The 26,330-nt window shown below is 40.5% G+C and overlaps 1 protein-coding gene across 4 annotated transcripts in view; it reads right to left on the reverse strand.

The window, feature by feature from the left end:
* Positions 1-26,330, reverse strand: part of NEDD1 (NEDD1 gamma-tubulin ring complex targeting factor) — a 57,705-nt gene that overhangs the window by 11,878 nt on the left and 19,497 nt on the right. For all 4 annotated transcript variants that reach the window (XR_012156706.1, XM_073327474.1, XM_073327476.1 and 1 more), the window contains exons 8-13: positions 23,148-23,340; positions 5,630-5,761; positions 4,423-4,470; positions 3,830-4,059; positions 1,808-1,964; positions 254-410 (exon numbers count right to left, since the gene is read on the reverse strand). Coding sequence is in view for 3 of the 4 variants with exons in the window: in XM_073327474.1 (XP_073183575.1) it covers positions 254-410; positions 1,808-1,964; positions 3,830-4,059; positions 4,423-4,470; positions 5,630-5,761; positions 23,148-23,340 (917 nt within the window). In the remaining variant the exon portion in view is untranslated. The remainder of the gene's footprint in view (positions 1-253; positions 411-1,807; positions 1,965-3,829; positions 4,060-4,422; positions 4,471-5,629; positions 5,762-23,147; positions 23,341-26,330) is intronic.

The raw sequence follows: 26,330 nt of genomic DNA on the forward strand, positions 1-26,330 counted from the left end.
TGATTAATTTTTTTAATCGCTTGACAGTCCTAACAGAAACCCTAATATTAGTAAGACAGCTTGATGACCAATGGAAATATCTACAGCATATTTACCATACTTTAGTTGAAAAGTTGAATTCTGATTATCCAAAACTGAATGATTTGTTTTGCCATCCAGAGTTTGTATTAAATACTTCTTATAAAATTATAAAATTCAGTTTAAAAAAATCAAGTCAATGAAATATTCCAAACACTGCATGAACAGACTTTACCTGAAATCATCCAGCGTTTCCTGTATCATATTTTGAATGAAATGAATTTGAACTGATGTCAAAGGTGCATTTGGTCTATTACTTCCAATGGTGTCAACTATTTTTTCAGATAATGAACTGGCAACTCCCGCAGTGACAGAGGAAGTTATCTTTGGACCTAAAGAAGAAAAATGAAGAGTCTTAGAGTGAATCTGGAGGAGAGTAAGAGAAAACTTCAGTTACTCCACAAAGCATCTGTCTTAAGAGATGGATCACAAACTTAATGAGTCAACAATGTAATACTGTTTCAACAAAAAGCTAACATCATTCTGGGATGTATTAGCAGGAGTGTTGTAAGCAAGACGCGAGAAGTAGTTCTACTCTACTCAACACTGATAAGGCCTCAACTAGAGTACTGTGTCCAGTTCTGGGCATCACACTTCGGGAAAGATGTGGATAAACAGGAGGAAGTCCAGAGGAGGGCAACAGAAATGAGTAAAGGTCTAGAAAACATGACCTTCGAGGAAAATCCGGAAAAAAAAAACGCCCTGTGTTTGTTTAGTCTGGAGAAGACTCAGGGGGGGACAAAACAGTCTTCAAGTACATATAAGGTTGTTATAAAGAGGAGGGTGCTGAATTGTTCTCCTTATCCACTGAGGACAGGACAAGAAGCAATGCTCTTAAACTACAAGAAGAGAGATTTAAGTTAGACATTAGGAAAACTTCTTAACTGTCAAGGTAGTTAAGTACTAGAACAAATTACTTAGGGAGGTTGTGAAATCTCCATCACTGAAGGTTATTAAGAACAGCTTAGACAAAACAACCAACTGGAGTGGTCCAGATAATACTTAGTCCTGCCTCTGAGCAGGGTACTGGATTAGATAACATACGTACGGGGGTCCTTCCAGCTCTACATTTCTATGATTCTATGTTGTTGAATATTTTACTCATAAGATTAAGTGACTTGACAGCCTAAGGGCCAGATCTACAAAGGTACTAATGATATGGCTAGGTGCTTAGTGGGATTTACAAAAGCACTTGAAATATAGGTCTTATTCAGGTGCTTTAGAAAAATCCCACTAACCACCTACCTGCATCTTTAACCACCTCAACACCTTTGTAGATCTGGCCTTTAGGCTCCCAAGTCATTTGGGAGTGTTTACACAGACAGTTTGCTGCAAGCTGAGGTGTAAGTCTGCTGCAGACTAAAAGCTCCCTAGTGCACTTTCAGCTACACGACTTTGAAATGGGAGTAGATCAGAATGCATGAGGGATTTCTTTAAGTGTATGGCAGCAAGGTCCACACAGACAGGTTGTTTGGCAGGTTATAGTTACACCCAAGCTTGCTGCAAACTAAGTGTTCATGTAGACAAGCCCTTAGATGCTTTTGATTATTTTATCACACATCTAAGCAGCTCAAGTTATACTTAGTATACTATAAACAAAAAAATTCCTCACAGTTACTTGCCCTTTTATTCAGTTTTAATGCTAAAGTAACTTCTGTGACAGTTTTCACATCAGGTATCATAACACACAATAACCACTTGTAAAACCAGACAACTTCCACACACTTACTTGCTGAGGTAGTACCATTTACTGGTGAATCGGACATCAAGAGTGCCTGAATATTCTTCCCTAGCCTCTCATTTGCTTCTGGAGTCTTGATTACAGTGGGCAAAAGTGGAGTATTTGAATTTCCAGACTCAGCATTCGATGAGCTCAATTTTGAAAGCTTGTAAGTCAAATTAAAAACAGCAATAATTGTAACACTTCAGTTGTACTTAATGACAGTTTACATTTTAAGATCTACATTGCCTCATGTATTTTTGTGCTTGGAAAGCTGGAACAAATAGTTCTGGCTAGAAAACAAGGATTCCATTTCCCCCCAAATTTTGAGATTTTGGAATTTGCTTTTGTTCTGTTTCAAAATAAAACAGACCTTTTGACATTTTTCACAGAAATGAGAGCACCAATCCCAGAATACCCATTAGCCTAGCAGCTAGGGAACCCCCTGGGATGTAGGAGACCTGCTCCAAATCAGAAGTGCCCTAAACATCAGGTTACACAGATAGGAACATTTCAGAGAGGACTAACAAAGTTTCTGGGGAGAAAAATTGGTTTGCTGAGTTGGCATTTTTTAATGAAAGTGTTTAGACAAAAAATTTCCAACAAACTCTAGTGACTAATGAAAACTAAAATTTAAATACAAATATTTACAGCATATCCTTGAAGCTGACCTCAAAAAAAAAACAAAACCCAACAACTTAGCTTTGCATTAATATTAGAATGGTAAAACCCAGTATCTACTTACTATTGTTGAAGGAAACAGACACACTATTCATGACTAATACAGTATTTTCCTCTCAGCAGAAAAAATATGGCAGATGAATTATTCTCTTAGAAAGAGAAGAGCACTATCTCCTCTAGCCAGTAGCGAAGCCATATGTTCTGGTAATGGTGCTACAGGTCCCACGTGAGCCACAATTGCAGAAAAACAGGGAGTTGGCAATACAAGAAAAGCCAAGAGAGGCTTCAGACTCAACAGTGCCCTGGCCACACAGTTCTTGGGCTTACATGTTTATTCCCTTTCTGGGATAGTGCCAAGACTTCTGGACCTGAAGACCTCTCAGGTTTTTTTACCTTTGCTCACGAGGGCATGCCTGAAACATCCTCAGATAGAGAACCTGCGTAAAACTCAGGAGACTGTGCCCAAAAGTCTTGTGCTGCAACAGACTTTTTCAAAGCTAAAGAAAACCCTGACATCAAGGGAAAACTTGCTGTGGCTTGTTCCAGTGGAAGAAGATGATGATGTTTGGCAGGTGCTGGCTTAGTACCACATCTCTCTTATCTGGGTAGATCCAGGCACTAACAGAGGACCCATAACAGATTCTTGAGACACAAAAATCAGCCTCATAACCAACTGATACTCAAAGCTAGCTACAGAAAGAAAAGAACTGGAGTGACGTGGGCCTTTTGTAAATTCAGCTGTAAAGGTTCAGTGCTGCAAGCATGGCTTTCTAGAGAGTTCCTGAATCTCAACAGCAACAGAGGTGGAAGCAGATTTCATAAAGAGGAGTAAGCAGAGACCACCTCAAAAGAAATGACATTTTCCCCTTTCTAATTCCTAAGAGTTTTGTGGAAAATGCTTTCTAAGTCAAGAAGAAATAGCTCCCAACTATTCAGAAATTAGAAATATTCTGCATGGTAGTATAATTTGTCTTCATTGGCTTCAATGTATTATAATGCCAAGGACTTTTTAAAAAAGGATGTAAACTCGAATATCATGTTGCTCAAGACCACAATAGACTTCTCAAAAGCGATTCATTGTAAGTCAGACATTTAAAGAGATCAAGAATCAGAACGGTCTAAACTGGACCGTAAACTGGACCGTAAACTGGGTCTAAAACAGAGATACCGTAAAGTTATTGTGACATCTAAGGGTTATTTTGCAGTCCTTTTAGTACACATTAGCTGGAACAATTTTTGGCAAATTCCCCATCAGCAAAAAAAGTATTTATTGCAGGTAAAAGGCAAGAGGCATACACTTAAAAACAAAACAAAAAACTATCATTTATGAGAAGAATTAGCGTAGAGTACCTGTTTCAAGGGTTCTCTAGATTCTTGTTTTCCAATACTTATTTTTGTAGCTTCAGCATCTTGATTTGGATGCTCATCTTCTTCTTTAATAGGAGAGCCCACAAATGCATGTAATGGGCTAGAACGTGTCCCTTGCATGCAAACACCTACTGTGTTTCTTTTTATGGGAAACACAGTGTTGAATTGGGGAAGGAAATCCAAACCAGGAAAGTAGGGCTGCAAAGCCAAACCTGAAAGGGAGAGAGAAAACAAAAGGCTTTTCTGGCTTACACTGAAGTATTCATAAACACATAATCAAACAAGCAAACATGGAGAGAAAACCCACATCCTGCACTACTGATTACCTACAGGAATGCTTTTCTTAAAACAGTTATGATTTGCTGTTACACAGCACACCAAACGTTATACACATTGGGCTCTGACATTATTACATCCATTTTATACCAGTGCACTTCCACCGATGTTTGACTGCATGGATGGTTTGGTTTCAATGGAACCATATCAGCATAAAACTGGCATAATGCCCTGGCTAACCAGGATTCTTCTGTTTTTAACTTTGACGGTAAACAGAAATGCACTGCAAAAGCACTTACCATCTCCTTTTCCTGGAAGATCTTCATTTGTTTTGTAAATGGCAACATCTACAAAATATTGACAAAAATAAAAAGGTCAATTTAAAACTTGTATAGATTGAATCTGTGTCAGTTTTCTATGTCAACACCGTAGTTTAAAAATAAGCAATTAACTGAACTATGAAACAGGAACAACTTCTGTATTCTGAACTCCTGCTTCTGCACTGAGACGTGCTAGTACAGACTCTTGCATAGAGCGCTGTACGGATATAAAGTTTGTATCTGTATCCGATCTACAGAAACGGTCCACAGATAAAAAACAGATTTGTGGGGCTCAAGATACAAAATTTGTTTCTGCAGATCTATAGGGCTCTACTTGTACAGATGCACGACTTCCAATAGGGTTGCCCACAGGTGCAGAGGTCCACATTAGTGCGTGTGCTTACAGGATCATAGCCCAAAGGCGAAAGCAGAGGCACTACTCTGACTTCCCCATCAACATAAGCTCCTAGAAATCAATACAAATAACACCTCTGATCGTTTGCTTATTAATTTGTCTTCTGGGTACTTGAGCGCCACATTAGTCTATTTCCTACTTTTGTTTCTAATAAGTTTTAAAAATATGGATCATAGGGAAAGAGTCTGAGGTGCGACCAGGATCCTGGGACTTTGGGAAAACTTGGATCTAGACTGTGCACCACAGGCCCATCTCGGACAATAAGTATTCAAAAGACCACAGTGGCAGCGTTTTTATTATCAGAGGGGTAGCCGTGTTAGTCTGGATCTATACAGGCGGCAAAGAGTCCTGTGGCACCTTATAGACTAACACACGTACTGGAGCATAAACTTTTGTGGGTGAATACCCACTTTGTCGGATGCATGTAGTCACCCACGAAAGCTCATGCTCCAATACGTCTGTTAGTCTAGAAGGTGCCACAGGACTCTTTGCAGCATTTTTATTGACACTCAACACTGATATTTTCTTATAACCAACTCTTGCATTTTTACACATATGCTCTGATGAAAGTTTGTTATTTGCCTACTTAAAACAAAATCCTAGTTTTCCAAAGTCTGCAAAAAGATAAGATCCTGTGCAATATGTACAAGACTAAACGCATGAGCCTTGTTATAAGGAGAAGTTCTGCACAAAATGATGCCAGACAGAGCACACAGCGAGAATTCATCTGCACTGTATCTAATCTTACAAGTTTCAATATTAACAACTTACCATCTCTGACTGGAGAGAACATGTCACCCAAACTATCTCGTCCCAGATCATCAAAATTAGTCATATCGGCATTCTTCCCATGATCTGTTTCTTTAGATATAATTACATCCATGCTGCCGCTACGAGGAAAACCTTAAGATAACAACAACGTTCAATTACGGATTTACTGATTCATTTAATCAAAAAAAATAAAAGATTCTGCTTGCTTTACAAAATCTCAAACTGAACATCAATCCAAGCAGTTTCCCGAACAAAAGGCAAAACAAAGTTTTCTATACTTTTATTGTACTATCTTATAACAATTCTAATTAGAAAACCAACTCTGATAGCTTTGCCTGTACCTCATTGATGCCTCCAGTCACACGCGTGAGAGAAAAAATATCAGCTGACTTATTCCTTTTATACAAGGAGTCTTGTTAATGGGGACAAATGCTCAAACTAAGATTTACAGGTAACGCTACAAAATGTATTGTTTATTTGATGGATGCAGTCAGGATAAATGGAAATTAGTAAAAAATAAATAAATAAAAAATCCAACACCCCACTCCCCAAAAAGTAAAGTACTTTTATAAGCTTTATAAGGACCTATCAATATTATCCAGCAATAAAAGCAGTCTCTGCTTAAATATCCAGCTGTTAAATTTTCAATTTAAAATTATATATAATATATGCATGCGTATCTTCAAGCTGCTTTCCCCTCCACCTGCCAAGCTCTAAAACTAGTGTTTAGAAAATGAGCAATTAGCGAGGTACCCCTAGGCTTTGTTTGCCAGAAGCTGGGAATGGATGACAGGGGATGGATCACTTGATGATCTGTTCTGTTCATTCCCTCTGGGGCACTTGGGATAGGCCACTGTCGGAAGACAGGATGCTGAGCTAGAAAGACCTTTGGTCTGACCCAGTATGGCCAGTCTTATGTCATCTTAAAGCTGCCACATACTGCCCGCGCCCCAAGCACAGCCCCCACATTTCCCATTGGCTGGGAACCGTGGCCAATGGGAGCTGTGGATGGGGCAGCACGAAATGTCGTCTGACCACGCCTCTGCATAGTAGCCGGAGGGGGGAACATGCTGCTGCTTACAGGAGCTGCTTGAGGTAAGCACTGCCCAGAGCTTGCACCCTTCTGCCCTCCAAACCCCTTGGTCCCAACCCAGAGCACCCTCCTGCACCTCATCGCCACCCCCACCCCAGAGCCCCCACCCCCAGCCAGAGCCTGCACCCCTTCCCGCAACCCCAACACCACAATTTTGTGAGTATTCGTGGCCTGCTATACAATTTCCATACCCAGATGTGGCCCTTGGACCAAAAAGTTTGCCCACCCCTGCCCGAGGTGCACTCCCCATCCCATAAGGGATACATCTGATGTTATACTGACAGTGAGAGGAAGCTGGATGAATGGGACTCCTGCACAGACTTTAGAGGGGTCCCTCCATCCACTGAGTGAGTCCAATTCATGGTGAGGGACTCATAGGAGCTTGTCTAGACTGTATGTTCAGAATATAGACTGTTTGAGCCATCCTTGAAAGCAGCAAAGGCATAATCTGGTGTAGTGTATTACAAAAAAACATGCTGCCATAAGAACTAACATAGGAAGACAATTTCTTGCTGAAGTCTGGGGACCTACTTGCAGCTTGGAAATGAGGTTTGTTAGAGTTACAAATCTGTCCCTCAGAAGATAAGCTATAGCTGTTATGGAATTCAAAGAAGCCCCTATGAAATCTATTTGCTAAACCAGAGTCAAGGTGGACTTCTCAATACTGAGTTGAAATCTTAATCTATGGAAGACAGACATCATTAGATGGATGGCAGACACACTGAGTTTTGTTGTACGACTGTCCCTTCAGCAACCAACCAAAGTAAGCGAAAACTATTATTCCCAGATAACGCAAATGAGCAGCTACCACTACTAATATGTTTGAGGACACTCTTGAGGCAGAGGAAAAAAATCAAAAGGGAGTACTTCATACTGCAAGAGACTGGCTGACTAGAAAGCGAAGAAGCCTCCTATCAAAGGGGTGAACTGTGATATGGAAGTATACATCCTGATGACTGAGGGCCAAGAATCAATTCCCAGAATCTGACAATGGAATTATAGCTGAAAGAGTCACCATCCTGAATTTTTGTGATTTCATAAAGGTGTTTAGGAGTGCCAGAGCTAATATTGGTTTCCATCCTCTGTTCTTTTATGGGACCAGAAAAAAAACAAAACTTGGAATTCAAACCCTTCCCTCTGTGCTTGGCTGAAACTGCTTCTATGGCCCCTATACATAGGGGAGAGTTGACTTCCTGACTCAGCAGGTGTTTGTGAGAAGGGTCCCTGAAAAGGGATGGGGAAGGTGGGGACGGAGGTGAATTGACTGTTGTAACGCAGAGTTGTGGCTTCCAAAACCCACTTGCTGGATATGATTAGTTCCCAGGCTGGTTGGAAATGGAAGCGTCAGTTTTCAAAGAGAGGGAGGCAGATAGGATGGTGCAGCTGAAGATTCCTATTGTAGGGATATTCCGTGCCCTTGACCAAATCATCATCAACATTGATGTTTGGAGAAAGAGGACTGCTAGGTGGTGATGGTTGCAGCAATAGTCACAGTGCGTAGTCTCTTCTTTTGATAGCTGGGTTTCTTTTAGGTGGTTCAGTGGATCTATGGGAGAAATAGTATTGAATCAGATGAGCTCTCTATGCAGTGTACAATCGCCTACATTTTCTCTTACTTACCGAGCAAGGCCTTGGAATCTTTTCAAGTGCGAAGAGGTTCATCTGAGGACTCAGAAAAGAGGTTAAGCTCCTAGAAAGGAAGATTCGCTACAGTATTTTGGACCTCCCTAGAAAAGTGAAACAGTTGTAGCCAGATATTCTATGCATAGCAACTACAGTAGAGATGGAATGAGCCACTGTGCTGGCTGCATCTCGGGAAGCTTGCAGAGAGGTTCTTGCCAAGAGCTGGCCCTTGGTGATGACAGCTTTGAACTGATTACAATGTTCTGCTGGGTGGTGATCAATACAATTGTTGAATTTATCCTAATTGATGTAGTTGTATTTTACCACCAGGGCTTGGTAATTAACAGGCTGGAATTATAGAGTCACTGTTAAGTAGCTCGAGTCCAAATAGGTCAAGACGCTTTTGTTCCTTGACACAGTGTATCAACTTCATCTGATGATGTGTGTTATGCTCATTGACAGCTTCCACAACCAAAGAATTCAGTGGAGGGTGGGTCAATGAATAGAAATTCTGATTTTTTTCACCAGTATGCAATTTTTTTGTCCTCCCATTTGCAAGCAGGCATGCAGTGGCTGGACTTTGCCAGATGGTTTTGCTAGGATCTAGTTTTGCTTCATTCACTGGTAGAGCCTTTCAGCCAAAAGTTGAAGTCAAAAAAACCTTACGTTGGGACTCCTGGACCTCTTCTGGCAGAATCTATAACGATTCAGAAATACATTTAACCAATTCCTAAAACTGCTTAAAATACTCAGCAAGAGAAGGTGGAAGTGGCATTATGGGCTTGTTTGAGGAGGCTGATGAAATATTAGTTTGTGATGTCACCTCCTTGTCCACTCTGAGGCTGTTAAGGAGAGAGTGATGAGAGGGCAGAGTGTCTCCCTTAACAATCCCCATGGGAGGAACTGGGAGGCTTCAAGAACTGCTGATAGCAGATAGCCCAGAGGTTCCAGTATGGCCACTGAAGTTGACCATAAGGCAAAGGAGGGAGGATACAACGCTGGTCATGCAGGTAAAGAGGGGCATAAGGTTATCTGCCCTCAGATTTCCTGGCAGGATAGAAAGATGGAAGAATGTCTCTTCTAGAACAGTCAGGGGATCCCCATACAGAGATTTGGGAGTCTGAGGAACCATCCTTGATTTAGTCCAAAGGTGGAGTGGACAACCGAAGCAAATGCAACTGCCTGTCTGCTGCGATCTGTACTGGAGATCTATGAGATACCGGTGAAAGATATGGTCTTGGAGACCAAGTGGATTTTGGTGTGGACAAGCACCTGGAACCCATTAACAAGAGGGATTATGGCTTGTCTGATATGACCAAGTCTCTAGAATACCTAAATTCTTGCAGTACCAAGTGTAAATGAGCCAAAAATAAATAAAGACTCTGCAGAAATCAGTGTCAGTACCAAGAGAACTACCTGCTCCTGTGATCCCAGCTTGGAAGATGGGGCAGGTACCAATGGCACTGACAGTTGACACACATTCCTGTTAGATGACTCTGGTACCAAGGATGAAGATAGCCTGTCTTCTATGGATACCAACATCTTGGATACTCATAACCAGCACCGACTTCTGTGAAGTAGAGTGTTTGGAGCCTCTGCTAGGTCTATCATGCTTTAATAGTACCTGGATTGGTTTCAGTACCAAGGTATGACTGGTACCATGGTGTTCTGAAGAACTGGAAGTCTTTAAAGAGCTTCAAGTACCAGAGTAGTTTGGAGCCTTTATGAAACTCCTTTTGTGTCCTGAGGTCTCTGGAGCACAGTCTCCGAGATGACCAGACTCTTTTCGATGAGTCTCTCTACTAGGAGAACTAGAACTTCTTTTCTTAGGAGCCTGGGAGTACCTTCTGTAGTCTTTTCTGTCAAGGATTGACCAAGAAATGAAGGTCAACAGGGCAGCAGTAAAGAATACTCAGATGTCAATGTACAGAGGGATTTCCTGGGCCTGAGGCTGGTCACAAAGCCTATTCCCATCGTTAGGAGCTGAAACTTGATTTAATCTGTTATTTCTCAATCTGTTGTTAAAAGATGTGCAGATCTTGCACTCTGCAGATTATGCGAGTATCTCCTAAACAGTGGATTCACCAACAGTGTCTGTCACTAATCAGGATGGATTCCCAGCAGAAGATGGTTTTAATCATGGGGATCCCAGAACACCCCAGCAAAAAAACCCAAAACAAAACAAAACCTCACCCTGCCCCCGAAGCTCTCCGGGTGGGGGGAGGAAATATTATACCAAAACCCCCTGTAAAATAACTAACATATGAAATAAACTGAAATATACTAAAACTAACTGGTTAAAACAAAAACAGTAATGCTAAGCTAGAGACTAAGCAAGATGCAGGCACACTAGATGCTCCATCTCAGGCCAAGGGGAATTAAGAAGGAACAGAGGGCAGCTTGCCCGGGTAAACCTCTCTATATCCTTGGACCACAGCACAAGGAGGACGAGAGCACAGTGCAGGCTGAATAGACACTCCTAACAAAAATTTCCAATCAAAGGCACATGGGTGCATGTGCATCTGAAGGAAATGCCCATAGGGACACCACATGAAGGAGGAGACATTTACAATTTTGATCCTATCTCTGTTCTGTCCTGGCTGAAGTTGCCATTGCAAATCATCTCTGGTTTTGATTTTTTTGGAAAGGGGTGGGCTGCTAACTTTAAGACTTGGATCAAAAGAAAACACATCCTCAGTGGAATGGGAAACCCATTTTTGGGAAATGGGTCTACAGGCTGAATTAGGAATGTCCTGAGTTTCTGAATTCCATACCCCTGTTCCACTAATTATGAGTGCCTAGAGCTGGTCCACCCTGTACACTGAATGAGGCAGGGTCCTGTGGAAAAAATAGTATGTGATCATGTAAATAAAGACTGCATCCTAATACATACACACAAGGGGGCAAATTAAGGTTGCATTGAAACCTTAATTCTGGCATTTCCGAACTTCTGAGTACTTGACTCTGCACTTTTTTTTCCTGTGTGTAACTGCAGTCAGGGTGGATAAAAATCAATGATTTAAAAAAAAAATTTTTTAAATCTGATTTTTTTATTTAAATCTGATTTTTTTTTAATTAAGATACATTATAGTTCAAAGATATCTCATCATGGAATAGGGACTATACATTCTAATTCTATAGTATGAGACAATATATTCATGTAATGTTTTAAGAAAAGTTTTGTAAATGAGTTCCAATAGTTCATGGATTAGGGACCCAATTTTATGGGGCTCCAGGGGCTTCTGTATAGATTATTTAGGTTAATCTTTCTATCTACCCAATGGGACTCAGTGCTCAGTCTAGAAGATACCATCAGAGAGGCTTAGTTTCGCAGTTCTCAAACTATGGATTCGTGTCTCCAGAGATAACATGCTTGTTAACAGCAAAAATATTTTTAAATAAATCAATAAATAATATATAGAGGTGAGAAATAACAGACCTCAACCCTATTGTCCCTCTGCAAATTTGTGTACACAGAGTCAATCCCTTACCTCTCTCTAAAAGTGCAAAGTTTCAAAAAGTTCAAGGAACAGAAGATTGTTGGGGGGCGGAATAGATCTGGACAAGGAGAAGAAGTCTAGAGATAAATGTGAGAAGGGAGGGACAGGCAGTAGAAACAAAAGGGAAACTGTCTGAGCAGCATATTACAGAAGTCTTGAGGTCTTTCTGACTGTAGCCTTCATTGATTTGAGATCTACCATACCATTCTCTCACTAGAAGGGAAAACCTATAATGGCAACCGGCTGTAAGAGAGACCCAGTTTGGGAATATTTGAATGAAATTCCTCTATCTGTGGGTAAGACAGCATATGTGCAAAATGCCAACAGTGCAACAAAGAAATCCAAGGCCTGGTGCACGAATGAAACAACATCATGAGAAGTGTTCCTTCTCAGGAGGCAGCTATGTTGAAAATGATGAAAGGAACATGTCTGAACATACAGGATCTTCAGGTTGGTAACCTTTCTTATTTCATACTTCTTTCTTAAGGACTGCCTGTCTTCCTTCTGGACTATTCTTGAATTTTCATGTTTGAGCAAAAAAATATAGTTGTTACTCCATGGTACCATCATTTTAGATGCAGTTGTAATAAAAAAAAATCTGAAATGGACATATCTTCCTTTTACAATTTCACCTTTAAAATAGTACTGAGTGTTACTGAACGCAATGGAGTAATACTAAATGAGCAGTATGGTAATAATAATTAAATAACTGCATTGACTTGTTTTATTTAGGAGAATGCATCCTCAACATACAGGATTCTGAAGACTATCCATGTTCAAGATCACCATCGTTTTCTATAGTTTCAGAGTTATCTGCCAGTGATAGTGTTTCAGTCACATCACATACGTCACATAGCCACAGTATATCACCTGTAGCGAAAAGGGAAAAAAAAAAAAAAAACCTCCATCATCCAATCAATCCCTCTCTAAAAATAAAAATTTGTGATAAGAACCAGCAGATTACAAAAAGAGGTAACTGATGAAAAAATTGCCCATTTTTTTAATGCAACAAACCGTCCTTGCTGTATGACTGAGAACCCACACTTCATTAATATGGTTCAGTCATTAAGACCAGGATACAGTCCACCCAACAGAGCAGATGTCGCAAGTAAATTGCTGGATAAAGTGTATGAAAGAGAAATTGAGCAGTGTGCAAAAGGCCTAGAGGGTGAAATTGTTAACCTGAGTCTTGATGGGTGGAGCAATGTCCACAATGATCCTGTTGTAAGTGCTTGTGTGACAAAAGAAGAAGGGAATGTTTTCCTTACAGAAGACATTCTGTTAGCTAAAACAAACTGTGAAAAAAAATTCATATGTCTAGTATGCAGCTTGGTCACAGACAATGCTGCAAATGTATCCAAGATGAGAAGAAATTTAGAAGAGAGTCCCAAGCTAATAACATATGGTTTCAGTGCTCATTTGATGCACCTCCCAGCCAAAGACTTCAGTGTTCCAGAAATAAAGGCTAATGTTGTTGAAATTAAAAAATACTTCTGTAACAACCACTTTGCAGCAGCTGCTTTGAAAAGAGTGGAAGGAACCAAGCTAACTCTCCCACAAGATGTGTGACGGAACTCAGTAGTGAACTGTTTTGAACACTATATCAAGAACTGCCCTAATCTGTTTGCGAACGAAATGGTGAAAAAATAGATGGCTCTGTCACAGCCAAAGTTCTCAACACTGGGTTTAAGAGAAATGCTGGACACATGCTTAGTATCCTGAAGCCTATTTCTGTAGCCTTGAACAAAATACAGGGAAATAGTTGTTTTATTGCTGATACTGTTGAAATCTGGAAGGAACTGAGTGAGATTTTAAAAAGAGAAATATGCAATGACAGAGTTAAATTGCAAGCATTAAAAAAAAAAAAAAGCCCGAATGTGACAAGCACTATCTCCAGCTCATTTTCTTGCAAATATTCTCAATACTCGGTACCAGGGTCAAACTTTAACTGCTGAAGAAGAGGAGATGGCTATGACATGGACATCCAGCAATCATCCCTCCACAATGCCAACTATAATAAGCTTCAGAGCTAAGGGTGAACCTTCAAGAAATATATGTTTGCTGATGTTTTAAAGAAAGTCACACCAGTGAACTTTGGAAGTCACCTAAACACTTGGATTCAGACACTGTTGAAGTGATAATCTCACTTTTAACAACAATAGCTTCTTCTCCCGGTGTAGAAAGAATATTTTCTTCCTTCAGACTAATTCATTCCAAATTGAGAAATCATTTGGGACCTGAAAAAGCAGGAAAGCTTGTTTTTCTTTTCCAGATTATGAACAAACAGGAAAATGAAGATGAAGAGACGACTGAGTTAGCTGCAGAAGCCAATATTTTAAGTTTCTCATGTTGACCTGACTGACACAGTCAATTTTTTTTAAAATATTTAATTTAACTATTTTAGTTAAAAACAATTTTAACAAAAACAAACCTGATTTTAAAAAACTTGAATGTTTAACTAAATTCAAACATTCATATGCTTGTTTTGTTAAAATATTATATGTTTGTTGTTGAAGAAAAAAAAAATCCAGAATACATAACGTTGTAGTTTTAGTTAAATGAAACAATTTAAATGTCTGTCTGGTGATGTCCTCCTAATACAGCATGGCAAGAAAATCCTCCATATATTAATGATTAAACTGTTGAATTGGAGATAATTCACCTCCCAGTGACTTCATAAACATCTGCTTCAATTACCTTTGGTAAATGAAATAACCAATCATTCATGTTCTGATATAGCTGTAAAATTAATCTGAAAAGTTTTCAAAATAAATTACTTAAAAAATGTAAAGGGTGTACCGTCTAAAAATGAAACCTACCTCTATCTCTGAGTTGTGAAGAATATGTATTAAGGTTATAACAACCAACAAGAATGCACTTTTATGTAGAAATCTATGATTAAATTGAGTCTTCCTGACTAGTAATTTAAATAAAATCCACCCCGTAGGCCGTCATACCTCATGACTGGAGAATTGCTAAATATATTACATCTATTTTTAAGAAAAGAAAAAAAAAGGCCTGTTAGTTTGACATCAACTGTATGTAAAGTCTTAGAACAAATTCTGAAAGAGAGTAACTAAAAACAGAGGTAAACGATAATTGGGATAAAATACAACATGGTTTTATAAAAAGTAGATCGTGCCAGGCCAACCTGATCTCTCTCTCTCTGAGAGGATAAGATTTTCTAGACAAAGGAAATACAGTAAATCTAATCTACCTGAATTTCAGTAAAGCACTTGATGCAGTTCCACATGGGAAATTATTAATTAAATTAGAAAAGATGGAGATTAATATGACAACTGAAAGGTGAACATAAGAATGGCCATACTGGGTCAGCCCAGTATCCTGTCTACCGACAGTGGCCAATGGCAGGTGCCACAGAGGGAGTGAGCCGAACAGGTAATGATCAGTGATCTCTCTCCTGCCATCCAACTCCACCCTCTGACAAACAGAGGCTAGGGACACCATTCCTTACCCATCCTGGCTAATGGTCATTAATGCACTTAACCTCCATGAATTTATCCAGTTCTCTTTTAAACCCTGTTATAGTCCTAGCCTTCACAACCTCCTCAGGCAAGGAGTTCCACAGGTTGACTGTGTGAAGAAGAATTTCCTTTTGTTTTAAACCTGCTGCCCATTAATTTCATTTGGTGGCCCCTGGTTCTTATATTATGGGAACAAGTAAATAACTTTTCCTTATTCACTTTCTCCACACCACTCATGATTTTATAAACCTCTATCATAGCCCCCCCCTTAGTCTCCTCTTTTCCAAGCTGAAAAGTCCTAGCCTCTTTAAGCTCTCCTCATATGGGACCCATTCCAAACCCCTAACTATTTTAGTTGTCCTTTTCTGAACCTTTTCTAATGCCAGTATATCTTTTTTGAGATGAGGGGACCACATCTGTACGTAGTATTCAAGATGTGGGCATACCATGGATTTATATAAGGGCAATAAGATATTCTCCGTCTTATTCTCTAACCCTTTTTTAATGATTCCTAACATCCAGTTTGCTTTTTTGACTGCCACTGCACACTGCGTGGATGTCTTCAGAGAAGCATCCACAATGACTCCAAGATCTTTCTCCTGATTAGTTGTAGCTAAATTAGCCCCCATCATATTGTCTGTATAGTTGGGATTATTTTTTCCAATGTGCATTACTTTACATTAATCCACATTAAATTTCATTTGCCATTTTGTTGCCCAATCACTTAGTTTTGTGAGATCTTTTTGAAATTCTTCACAGTCTGCTTTGGTCTTAACTATCTTGAGCAGTTTAGTATCCTCTGCAAACTTTGCCACCTCACCATTTACCCCATTCTCCAGATCATTTATGAATAAGTTGAATAGGATTGATCCTAGGACTGACCCTTGAGGAACACCACTAGTTACCCCTCTCCATTCGTAAAATTTACCATTTATTCCCACCCTTTGTTCCCTGTCTTTTAACCAGTTCTCAGTCCATGAAAGGATCTTCCCTCTTATCCCATGACAATTTAATTTACGTAAGAGCCTTTGGTGAGGGACCTTGTCAAAGGCTTTCTGGAAATCTAAGTACACTGTGTCCACTGGATCCCCCTTGTCTACATGTTTGTTGACCGCTTCAAAGAACTCTAATAGATTAGGAAGACATGATTTCCCTTTACAGAAACCATGTTGACTTTTGCGCAACAATTTTATTTTATTCTTTACTATGGTTTCAATTAATTTGCCCGGTACTGACATTAGACTTACCGGTCTGTAATTGCCAGGATCACCTCTAGAGCCCTTTTTAAATATTGGCATTACATTAGCTATCTTCCAGTCACTGGGTACAGAAGCTGATTTAAAAAGGACAGGTTACAAACCATAGCTAATAGTTCCGCAATTTCACATTTGAGTTCTTTCAGAACTTTTGGGTGAATGTCATCTGGTCCCAGTGACTTGTTACTGTTAAATTTCTCAATTAATTCCAAAACCTCCTCTAGTGACACTTCAATCTGTGACAATTCCTCAGATTTGTCACCTACAAAAGACAGCTCAGATTTGGGAATATCCCTAACATCCTCAGCCATGAAGACCGAAGCAAAGAATTAATTTAGTTTCTCTGCAATGACTTTATCGTCTTTAAGTGCTCCTTTTGTATCTCGATCGTCCAGTGGCCCCACTGGTTGTTTAGCAGGCTTCCTGCTTCTGATGTACTTAAAAACATTTTGTTATTACCTTTTGAGTTTTTGGCTAGCTGTTCTTCAAACTCCTTTTTGGCTTTTCTTATTACATTTTTACATTTAAATTTGGCAGTGTTTATTTACCTTTACCTTTCTATTTACCTCACTAGGATTTGACTTCCACTTTTTAAAAGATGCCTTTAAAAGGTGGATAAGGAACTGGTTAAAGAGGAGACTATAGCCGGTCATACTGAAAGGTGAACTGTCAGGCTGCAGGGCAGTTACTAGTGGAGTACAAAGATCAATTTTGGGACCAGTCTTATTTAACGTTTTCATTAGTGACCTCGGCACAAAACGTGGAAATGTGCTAATAAAATTTGCGGATGACACAAAGTTGGGAGGTATTGCCAATATGGAGGAGGACCGGAATATCATACAAGAAGATTTGGAGGACCTTGAAAACTGGAGTAACAGAAATGGGATGATATTTAATAGTCATGACCTTGCACTTAGAGACTAACAACAAGAATTTCTGCTATAAGCTGGGGATGTATCAGTTAGAAGCGACAGAGGAAGAGAAAGATACAGGTGTATTGACCACAGGGTGACTATGAGCCGTCAATGTGATGCAGCTATGATAAAGGCCAAAGTAACCATAGGATGCATCAGGTGAGATATTTTCAGTAGACTCTGGGAAGTGTTATTACTATTATACAAAGCACTGATGAGACCTCATCTGGAATAGTGAGTGCAATTCTGGTCTCCTGTGTTTAAGAAAGATGAATTCAAACTAAAACAAATGCAGAGAAGGACTACTAGGATGATCAGAGGAATGGAGAACCTACCTTATGAGAGGAGACTCAAGGAGCTTGGGTTGTTTAGCCTAACCAAATGAAGGCTGAGGAGAAATAGGATTGCTCTCTATAAATAGATCAGAGGAACAAATATGAAGGTGGCAGAGGAGTTATTTAAATTAAGCACAAGAGCAAACCGATTAGCACAAGAACAAACCGATATAAATTGGCCATCAACAAGTTTAGGCTTGAAATTAGATGACTGTTTCTAACCATCAGGGGAATGAGGTTCTGGAACAGTGTTTCAAGTGGCGCAGTGTGGGCAAAAAAAAATCTAAGTTTTTTAGTTTTAGTTTAATTTTTTCAATCTGGTTTCAAGATTGACCTTGATAAGCTTATGGAGGGGATGGTATGATGAGACTGTCTACAATGGCATGTGACCCATCTGCGACTGCTAGTAGCAAATATTTCCAATGGCCAGAGACTGGTTACTAGATGGGAAGGGCTCTAAGTTACTACAGAGAATTCTTTTCCAGGTGTCTGGCTGGTGGATCTCACCAAGATGCTCAGGGTCTAACTGATCGCCAGGATTTAGGATCACTAACTGTTTAGGATTGGGAAGGAATTTCCCCTCAGGTCAGATTGGCAGAGATGCTGTGGGGTTTTTGCGCCCCTCTGCAATATAGGGTACAGGTTACTTACTGGTTTGAACTGGACTAAATGTTGGACGCTCTGTAACTTAAGGTCTTTAAATCACGAGGTTAAGCCAGAGGTTAAGTGGGTGTGAGAGGCTCTGTGACCTGCCATGTGCAGGAGCTCAGACTACATGATCATGATGGTCCCTTCTGGCCTTAAAGTCTATGAATCTATGAGACAAGGTGAATTATGTAGAATCTTTTATAAGACCAACTTCTCTTGGTTAGAGATAAGCTTTTGAACTTACATAGAGCTCTTCTTCAGGTCTGAATGTCGCAGTTGAAATAGAGACACAATGTGGGTTAGCTACCTTAAATATCCTGGGACCAACATGGCTACAACAATGCATATGCCTATGAATCTATGAGTAAATTAACAACAAATCAGGGTGAAATCCATTCATAGGGCCCCGTCCTGCAAACATTTACACACAAGTAACTTCAATCATGCAAGTAGTCCAACTAAACTCAGTGTAACTATGCATGTGTATGAAAGGTAAGTTACTCATACCCATGTGTGTTTGCATAATAAGATCCATAAACTTGTAATTTGGATCACATTCTGAATTTCAGTTTGATATATTTTGGCATACAGTGTTCTCTCTGAGCTTAGATTCCTTTCCACTCTATCCTACATGTAATATTGCGATAAATGTGTACTATTTCACCTAATAGGTTTTGCTCTCACTAACACCCAAAGGAGCCTCCATAAAACTTAAGCACCGGGTTTTGGCTCATATACAAGAAAGTATGCTATTTTATAGCATTACCCAGGTGCCAATTTCAAGCATGCACTCTTTAAAACTTTTTTTTTTTTAATTGGTCTTGTTTGTGTGCTAGGACTCAGTAAAATATTTAAATAGGAATGATGAATGCTTTTAATAAGTGCATGTTGGAACTGGAAAAAAAACAAAAACAAAACCCACTCTCCAGACAGTGCAGTAATGTTGATTAGTGATACTTCTTGGGTACACAGGAAGCATTCTACTTCACCTCATACTGCACTGCATACCCAAGGGGGTTAATTAATCAGTGTCCCTAAAGACTACAGTGGCTTATTGTTTAATAAATGTTGTTAAACATACTTCTCTTTATTTAAAAAGAGGGAAAGTTTAGCTGCATAAAAAAACCATTCAACATTTTTTTCTGAGTCTTGAAACCTTTCGAAGACTTGCTCAATAGACTTGAGAATATTTTTTCAGAACTGAATTTGCTCAAGTTAAATTCCAGTAAGTTATACCTTACAGAGCAATGACATTTACTTCCTTGAAGAGTAAGGGTCAGAAATCCTGCAAAACAGCTGCTAATTAGCATCATCTTCTCCGCCAAAGCAATATACAATGTTAAAAAATAACGCAACAAGGGCACATGCATTAACTGCTTTTGTGGTGAGCTTTATTTTAAAAGAAAAAAAATGTAAAGAACTTCCTGCATCTTTAAGGGCTAACTGTAAGTACTTCTCTCACCCAAAGTACAGGTGTGATGCATAAACTCCAGAGGAATGAGAAAACTCATTTAGCCTTCCTCTTCACTACAAATACTGTGGCATGAAAAGCAAGACAGGCAGTTCCAAGTCTAACACTAGTCATGCAAAAGTAAAGTCAAATAAAAAAAATGGAGCATGCCTTTAAAACAAATATCACAAAATATGCTGCACCATAATTTTCTTCTTTTGTTTTGTTAGCATCGGGCATATATAATCTGATTCTTGAGTAAAAGGCAAAGATCTCCACAAGTCCCTGGGAGATTTAACTAACCTAACTCTCATCCTATATTCCCCAGCTATCTTTCTAGTGAGAGCTGGAAAGCAGAGTCAGGGGGATACAAAAAACTAGCCCGCAAAGCATTCCACGTTTTAAGCCTCTTGGGCAAAAACTGCACCTAGAACAAGACCCTGCTAACAATAAAAAGCTCAGAGGAATGCCTTTCTAGGGAGCCCTCTAAGTGAGACTTAGAAAAGAGATGGCTAACGGGGACGGATGGACGGACACGGGACAGATAGATATGATAAAGGTCTATAAAATCATGAATGGTGTGGAGAAAGTGAATAAGGAAATGTTATTTTACTCCCTCACATAACACAAGAACTAGGAGTCACCCAATGAAATTAATAGGCAGTGAGTTTAAAAAACATACATAAGGAAGTACTTCTTCACAAAAAACCACACAGTCAACCCATGGAACTCGTTGCCAGGGGATGTTGTGAAGGCCAAAAGCATAACTGTGTTCAAAAAAGAATTAGATAAGCTAATGGAGGATAAGTCCATCAATAGCTATTTGCCAAGATGGTCAGGGACAACTCTATGCTCTGGGTGTCCCTAAACTGCTCACTGCCAGAAGCTGGGACTGGACAACAGGGATTGGATCGTTTGATAATTTCCCTGTTCTGTTCATTCCCTCTAAAGCATCTGGCACAACCCACCTGTTGGAAAAAAAGGACACTAGGTGACATGGACCATTAGTCTGACCCAGTATGGCCGTTCTTACATTTTATAATTTCATGCAGAACCTAAACAGTCTACAGGTAATCTTTTTATCACTCTACCACAGTTAAACTCAACAAGATTAATTATATAAAGTGGACTGTGACAGTCTACTATTATGGTCACCACTTTTACAAGACTATGATAAATTTTGCACAAAGTATGCCTTGTGAGGCATCATTTGAAAAGTCAATCTGCTGAATATCATTATCATGTTAAAATGTGTGTAGCGACATTATATGCAAAGTTATAAGATTCTACTGTATGCTAGTTACTGAAATAAACTGTAATTTGGGGTAACACCCACAAATCAGTTTCAGAGACAAAGACACACTATCACCCCAGACAGGTGCTAAAGGGCAATCACCTACTTAAGCAGCCATCCTCCAGCAGGGGGAAGGTGTAAACAAGAAATTTACATTTCACCCCAGGGACAATTTCAACCTCACATCCACAGAGGACTGCATGTCACCATGACTCAGCAAGGATGTTTCTAGCTGAAGAAACTGAATTCTAAAGAGGAAGGAAAACACTTGATTCACCTCTCCTCCTCCCATCTTTCTGTCTTGACATCAACAACTCTCAAAGAACTCAGATAAGGGGGAATGGTCTCAGGCTGAAAGGAGACTCAGCCTGTGCAATGTATAGCAGCACATGGTGAGACAAAATTTTTTTTTTATTTTAAGTTCACTTAGCTTGTGTATTACTCTTATTTTGTAACCACTCCTGACTTTCATGCATCATCACTTGCAATCACTTATACGTTTTTGAAGTTAATAAAGATAGATTTTATTATGTTTTTATCTTAACCAGTGTGTTGGATTAAAGTCTGTGGGAAACTCCATTTGGGATAAAACTAGTGCATACAGCATTTTCCTTTGATGAAATGACGGACTTTTTATGAGCTTGCATTGTTTAGTAGTGTCCTGGACAATACAAGACGCATAATTCTGGGGTGACAAAGCTAGAACTAAGAATTTGTGAGTGTTGCACTGTATGTAATTCATGAGTGACTAGTCAGAGTGAATTTGCATGCTAAAAGCTGTGTGAACAGGGCAGGAGTGGATGTTCTGACAGCAAAACAGTGTAAAAGACACCTCTGGCTAGAGAATTAAAGGGACACAGCTGTTCAACTGTCCAGATTGTATCCTGGGTAATGTCACATGGACCCAGTGACCTTCTCAGTTCCTTCAGCTCATATATAGCTATTCTATGATAAGAACGTGCAGTTTTAGGGTTGACATAATGGTGATTAAATTGTGGCTGCTCCCAATTTTATGGAAAAACATATCACCATACCTATTATACTGCAGGTTTGTCTAGACTAGCTGTTGGTGCGCAACAAGCTGTGGTGTAAATCTACCTCTCACTAATTGTCCACAGGGATCCTGCTGCTGTGCACTAAAAATTCCCTAGCTTGCTTTGATCTATTCTTGTTTCAAAGTGATGTACATCAAAGCACACTAGGGAACTTTTAGTGAGCAGCAGTAGGGTCTACATAGACAGTGAGAGGTAGATTTACAACCCAGCTTGCCATGGACTAACTGTTAGTCTAGACAAGCCCTAAGTAGGCTAGAAAACTTTTACATTCTTTTGTTTTGGGGTTTAACACTGCCTGTATCACTAACAATGTAAATGGGCAAAACGGGCACTTCCTGTACTAAGCTAAATATTATAATAAAAACCCTACAATAAAAAGAAAATTAAGGTTGTGAAGTTAAAAAACTTATAAAATGTTAGAATTAATGTTGCCTGTGGCCTTAATTTGACTTCCTTGTGTGTATGCTATAGGATACAGCCTTCAATTACATGATCTCATACTGTTTCTCCCCCCCCCCAAAAGGATGTCTGCCTCATTCAGTGCACAGGACGGACCCAGTTTGGGATTGAATTAAGGTTATCTAGCAATGGGGCTGTTGTTGGTCAATACCTTCCTGATTTGTTGCAGCGGTTTGAAGGCATGTGGTGAATGAGGTAGGGAACTGCGGGAAGAGAAAGGATAGTCTCATGGTCAAGGCAGTTGAATCCAATTATAAACACAAACATATAAAAATAATATTTCACAGTGACATAATGACTTGTGAACTTTCATACTGCAAGGCGGCCAAAGCATGAGAAGTATTGCTCCAAGATCTTTTTTCCACAAACTCAGATAATTTCCTATTCTAAAAAACAGATTCCTTACCTGTTTTGTCCTGAACAACATCTGCTCCTTTACTCTCAATTGTTGACATGGGCTGGGGTGACACTGTAATTGGTGGGTTAGAGGTAAGACTTTTGATGATGCCAGTATTCTGAATTCCTCCAACATTGCTATTCACTTTAACATCTGTTCTTCTGGATGGTGGTTTATTTGAAGAACATTTATTAAAGCTGGACTGAAGAGAAACAGCAAATTTGAGAGGTTATTAGTGCTCCAACTTAAAGGAAAAAAAAATACACAAATTCTTTTTTCCTGTTCAAAATATGGACAAGTTTCACAAAATGTTTAAATTGCAAGAAATTGGTCTAAACAAATATAACCTCTCAGTTTCTGATTACAAGTAGGGAATCAGAGGTCTTAAAGCAAATGTGGAGAATGTGGGAGATTTCTGTACTATTTCTATTAATATTGTGTGTGCCTCATTTTACCTGCTTGCTATTACTGTGCTTGACTGCATGGAGTTAAATCAAAGGAGGCTGTTAGTGGGAAACAAACAGGAAATGGACAATAGCAGAGATAAAATACCTCCAGAAAGAATACTGACGGTCCTTAATGGACCCACGAAGAAGCCATTTAATAGGGAAATGCCCACAGCCTAGCTCCAGACAGAGTAGCAGGTTTATTTTCCCAAGGTCTAAGACTAGGCTCAACAGGGACACAAAACCATTAAAGACCCCAGCAGAGAGAGAGGGCAGAGGTAAGTGGCAGGAGCAGTTCAAGATAAGTCTCGGACTGAGGTAAAAAGAGAAAAATGTTGCAGAGGCTGACTGTCTCTGCCAGGCCAGGAACAGAAATATCTGGCCTGTGTGGAACTTATCCAAAACGTGCAAGGAGAGAATAAAGTTTGATTAGATTCAAGTTTAGATTAGGCTCAACCGGTAGTGATCAATGGCTCCATGTCTAGTTGGCAGCCGGTGTCAAGTGGAGTGCCCCAGGGGTTGGTCCTGGGGCTGGTTTTGTTCAATATCTTCATAAATGATCTGGAGGATGGTGTGGATTGCACTCTCAGCAAATTTGCGGATGATACTAAACTGGGAGGAGTGGTAGATATGCTGGAGGGCAGGGATAGGATACAGAGGGACCTAGACAAATTGGAGGATTGGGCCAAAAGAAATCTGATGAGGTTCAATAAGGATAAGTGCAGGGTCCTGCACTTAGGACGGAAGAACCCAATGCACAGCTACAGACTAGGGACCGAATGGCTAGGCAGCAGTTCTGCGGAAAAGGACCTAGGGGTGACAGTGGACGAGAAGCTGGATATGAGTCAGCAGTGTGCCCTTGTTGCCAAGAAGGCCAATGGCATTTTGGGATCTATAAGTAGGGGCATAGCGAGCAGATCGAGGGATGTGATCGTCCCCCTCTATTAGACATTGGTGAGGCCTCATCTGGAGTATGGTGTCCAGTTTTGGGCCCTACACTACAAGAAGGATGTGGAAAAATTGGAGAAAGTCCAGCGAAGGGCAACAAAAATGATTAGGGGTCTGGAACACATGACTTATTAGGAGAGGCTGAGGGAACTGGGATTGTTTAGTCTGCAGAAGAGAAGAATGAGGGGGGATTCGATAGCTGCTTTCAACTACCTGAGAGTACTGAGGTTCCAGAGAGGATGGTTCTAGACTATTCTCAGTGGTAGGAGAGGACAGGACAAGGAGTAATGGTCTCAAGTTGCAGTGGGGGAGGTTTAGGTTGGATAGTAGGAAAAACTTGTTCACTAGGAGGGTGGTGAAACACTGGAATGCGTTGCCTAGGGAGGTGGCGGAATCCCCTTCCTTAGAAGTTTTTAAGGTCAGGCTTGACAAAGCCCTGGCCGGGATGATTTAATTGGGGATTGGTCCTGCTTTGAGCAGGGGGTTGGACTAGATGACCTCCTGAGGTCCCTTCCAACCCTGATATTCTATGATTCATGAGTCTAGGCCTTCTCTGTTAATTTACCTTATTTCCCTAATACACTGTTCCTGTTGACTAATAAACAATACTTGGTTTGGTAAAGGTTTGCAGCAACACAAGTCAACATTTTCTGATTATAAAGCTCCCTGGAGAGAAAACGTCTGTAGGGAGCAAACTAAAAGGGCAGAGTCACAGTGAGAAACTGGGATGCTGAAGCCTGGGGACTCTAAGGGTATGTTTACACTAGGAGCTGGGGGAGCGATTCCCAGGTCACACAGACATACTTGCACTAGCTCTCATCATGCTAGTGCACTAAAAGCAGTCGTGTAGCCATGGTAGCATGGGCAGCAGTGATTGGTGGCGTGGGCTAGGCATGCCGTGTACTGTCACACCCCCATGACCCCCCTCAGGGGGTTCCCTGGGAAGGCCGATCAGCACTGCATGTTGCTAACGCTGCTGCAAGCATCGCAAAGCATTTTGGGGAGGGTCAAAGGTGTGAGTGTGGACTGAAAAGTTCCTTTGCAGGTTGCAAAAGGCTGGGAAGAGGGAGGAAAGAAGGAAAAATAACAACCCAAAACACAGGTTAACTTGATGTTCCAGCTAAACCCAAAGATAAGAGGCTGACTCCAGCCCAAGGCCAGCTACTACCTGCCAAGACAGAAGGGGGGGGGGGTCCAACCCCCCCAACCAGCCGTGAGAAAGGAGAGTTGTTGAACGAACTGCAGAGGCCGCGAAAAGAAGCAAGATGGCAAAGGCCAGCCAGGGACAAACAAAACAGTCTCACAGCCCTGAAACCGGTGTGTTTTGGGAAAGATGAAGAAGCCACGGAAGGCTGGTTTGGACTGGTACACAGTATGGGGAGCAAAGGTCTCTGAAGGAGACGCCCCCAAGAAACCCCAGGACTTAAAACCCTCCTGGAAGCTAAGGAAAATCGGAGATCACAGCAGATCCTGGATGACCCGTGCACAGGACAAGAACTCCCGCCCACCCCTCCCCCTCTTCTTCTTATGTTACACCCACGCTTGGCCAGCCTCAGGTAGTGCGGGTGTGAGTACGAAAGTGGTTTAGGGCACTAATGCTTTCTTCCTTCCTGAGTATTGTGGGGACCCTCCCCCGCACTCTCAGCTGTTATTTTATTATTTTATCAATAAAGCTTTAAAACTTAGACACTTGGTATGTTTTGTCATCCCCCCACAAACGATCCTGTGGCCTCAGCCTCATCACCTGATGCCTCAGGCAGATTGGTAACAGAACTCTGTCACAGTACGTACCCATGGG

Source organism: Lepidochelys kempii, chromosome 1, assembly GCF_965140265.1.
Source record: "Lepidochelys kempii isolate rLepKem1 chromosome 1, rLepKem1.hap2, whole genome shotgun sequence".
NCBI lineage: Eukaryota > Metazoa > Chordata > Testudines > Cheloniidae > Lepidochelys > Lepidochelys kempii.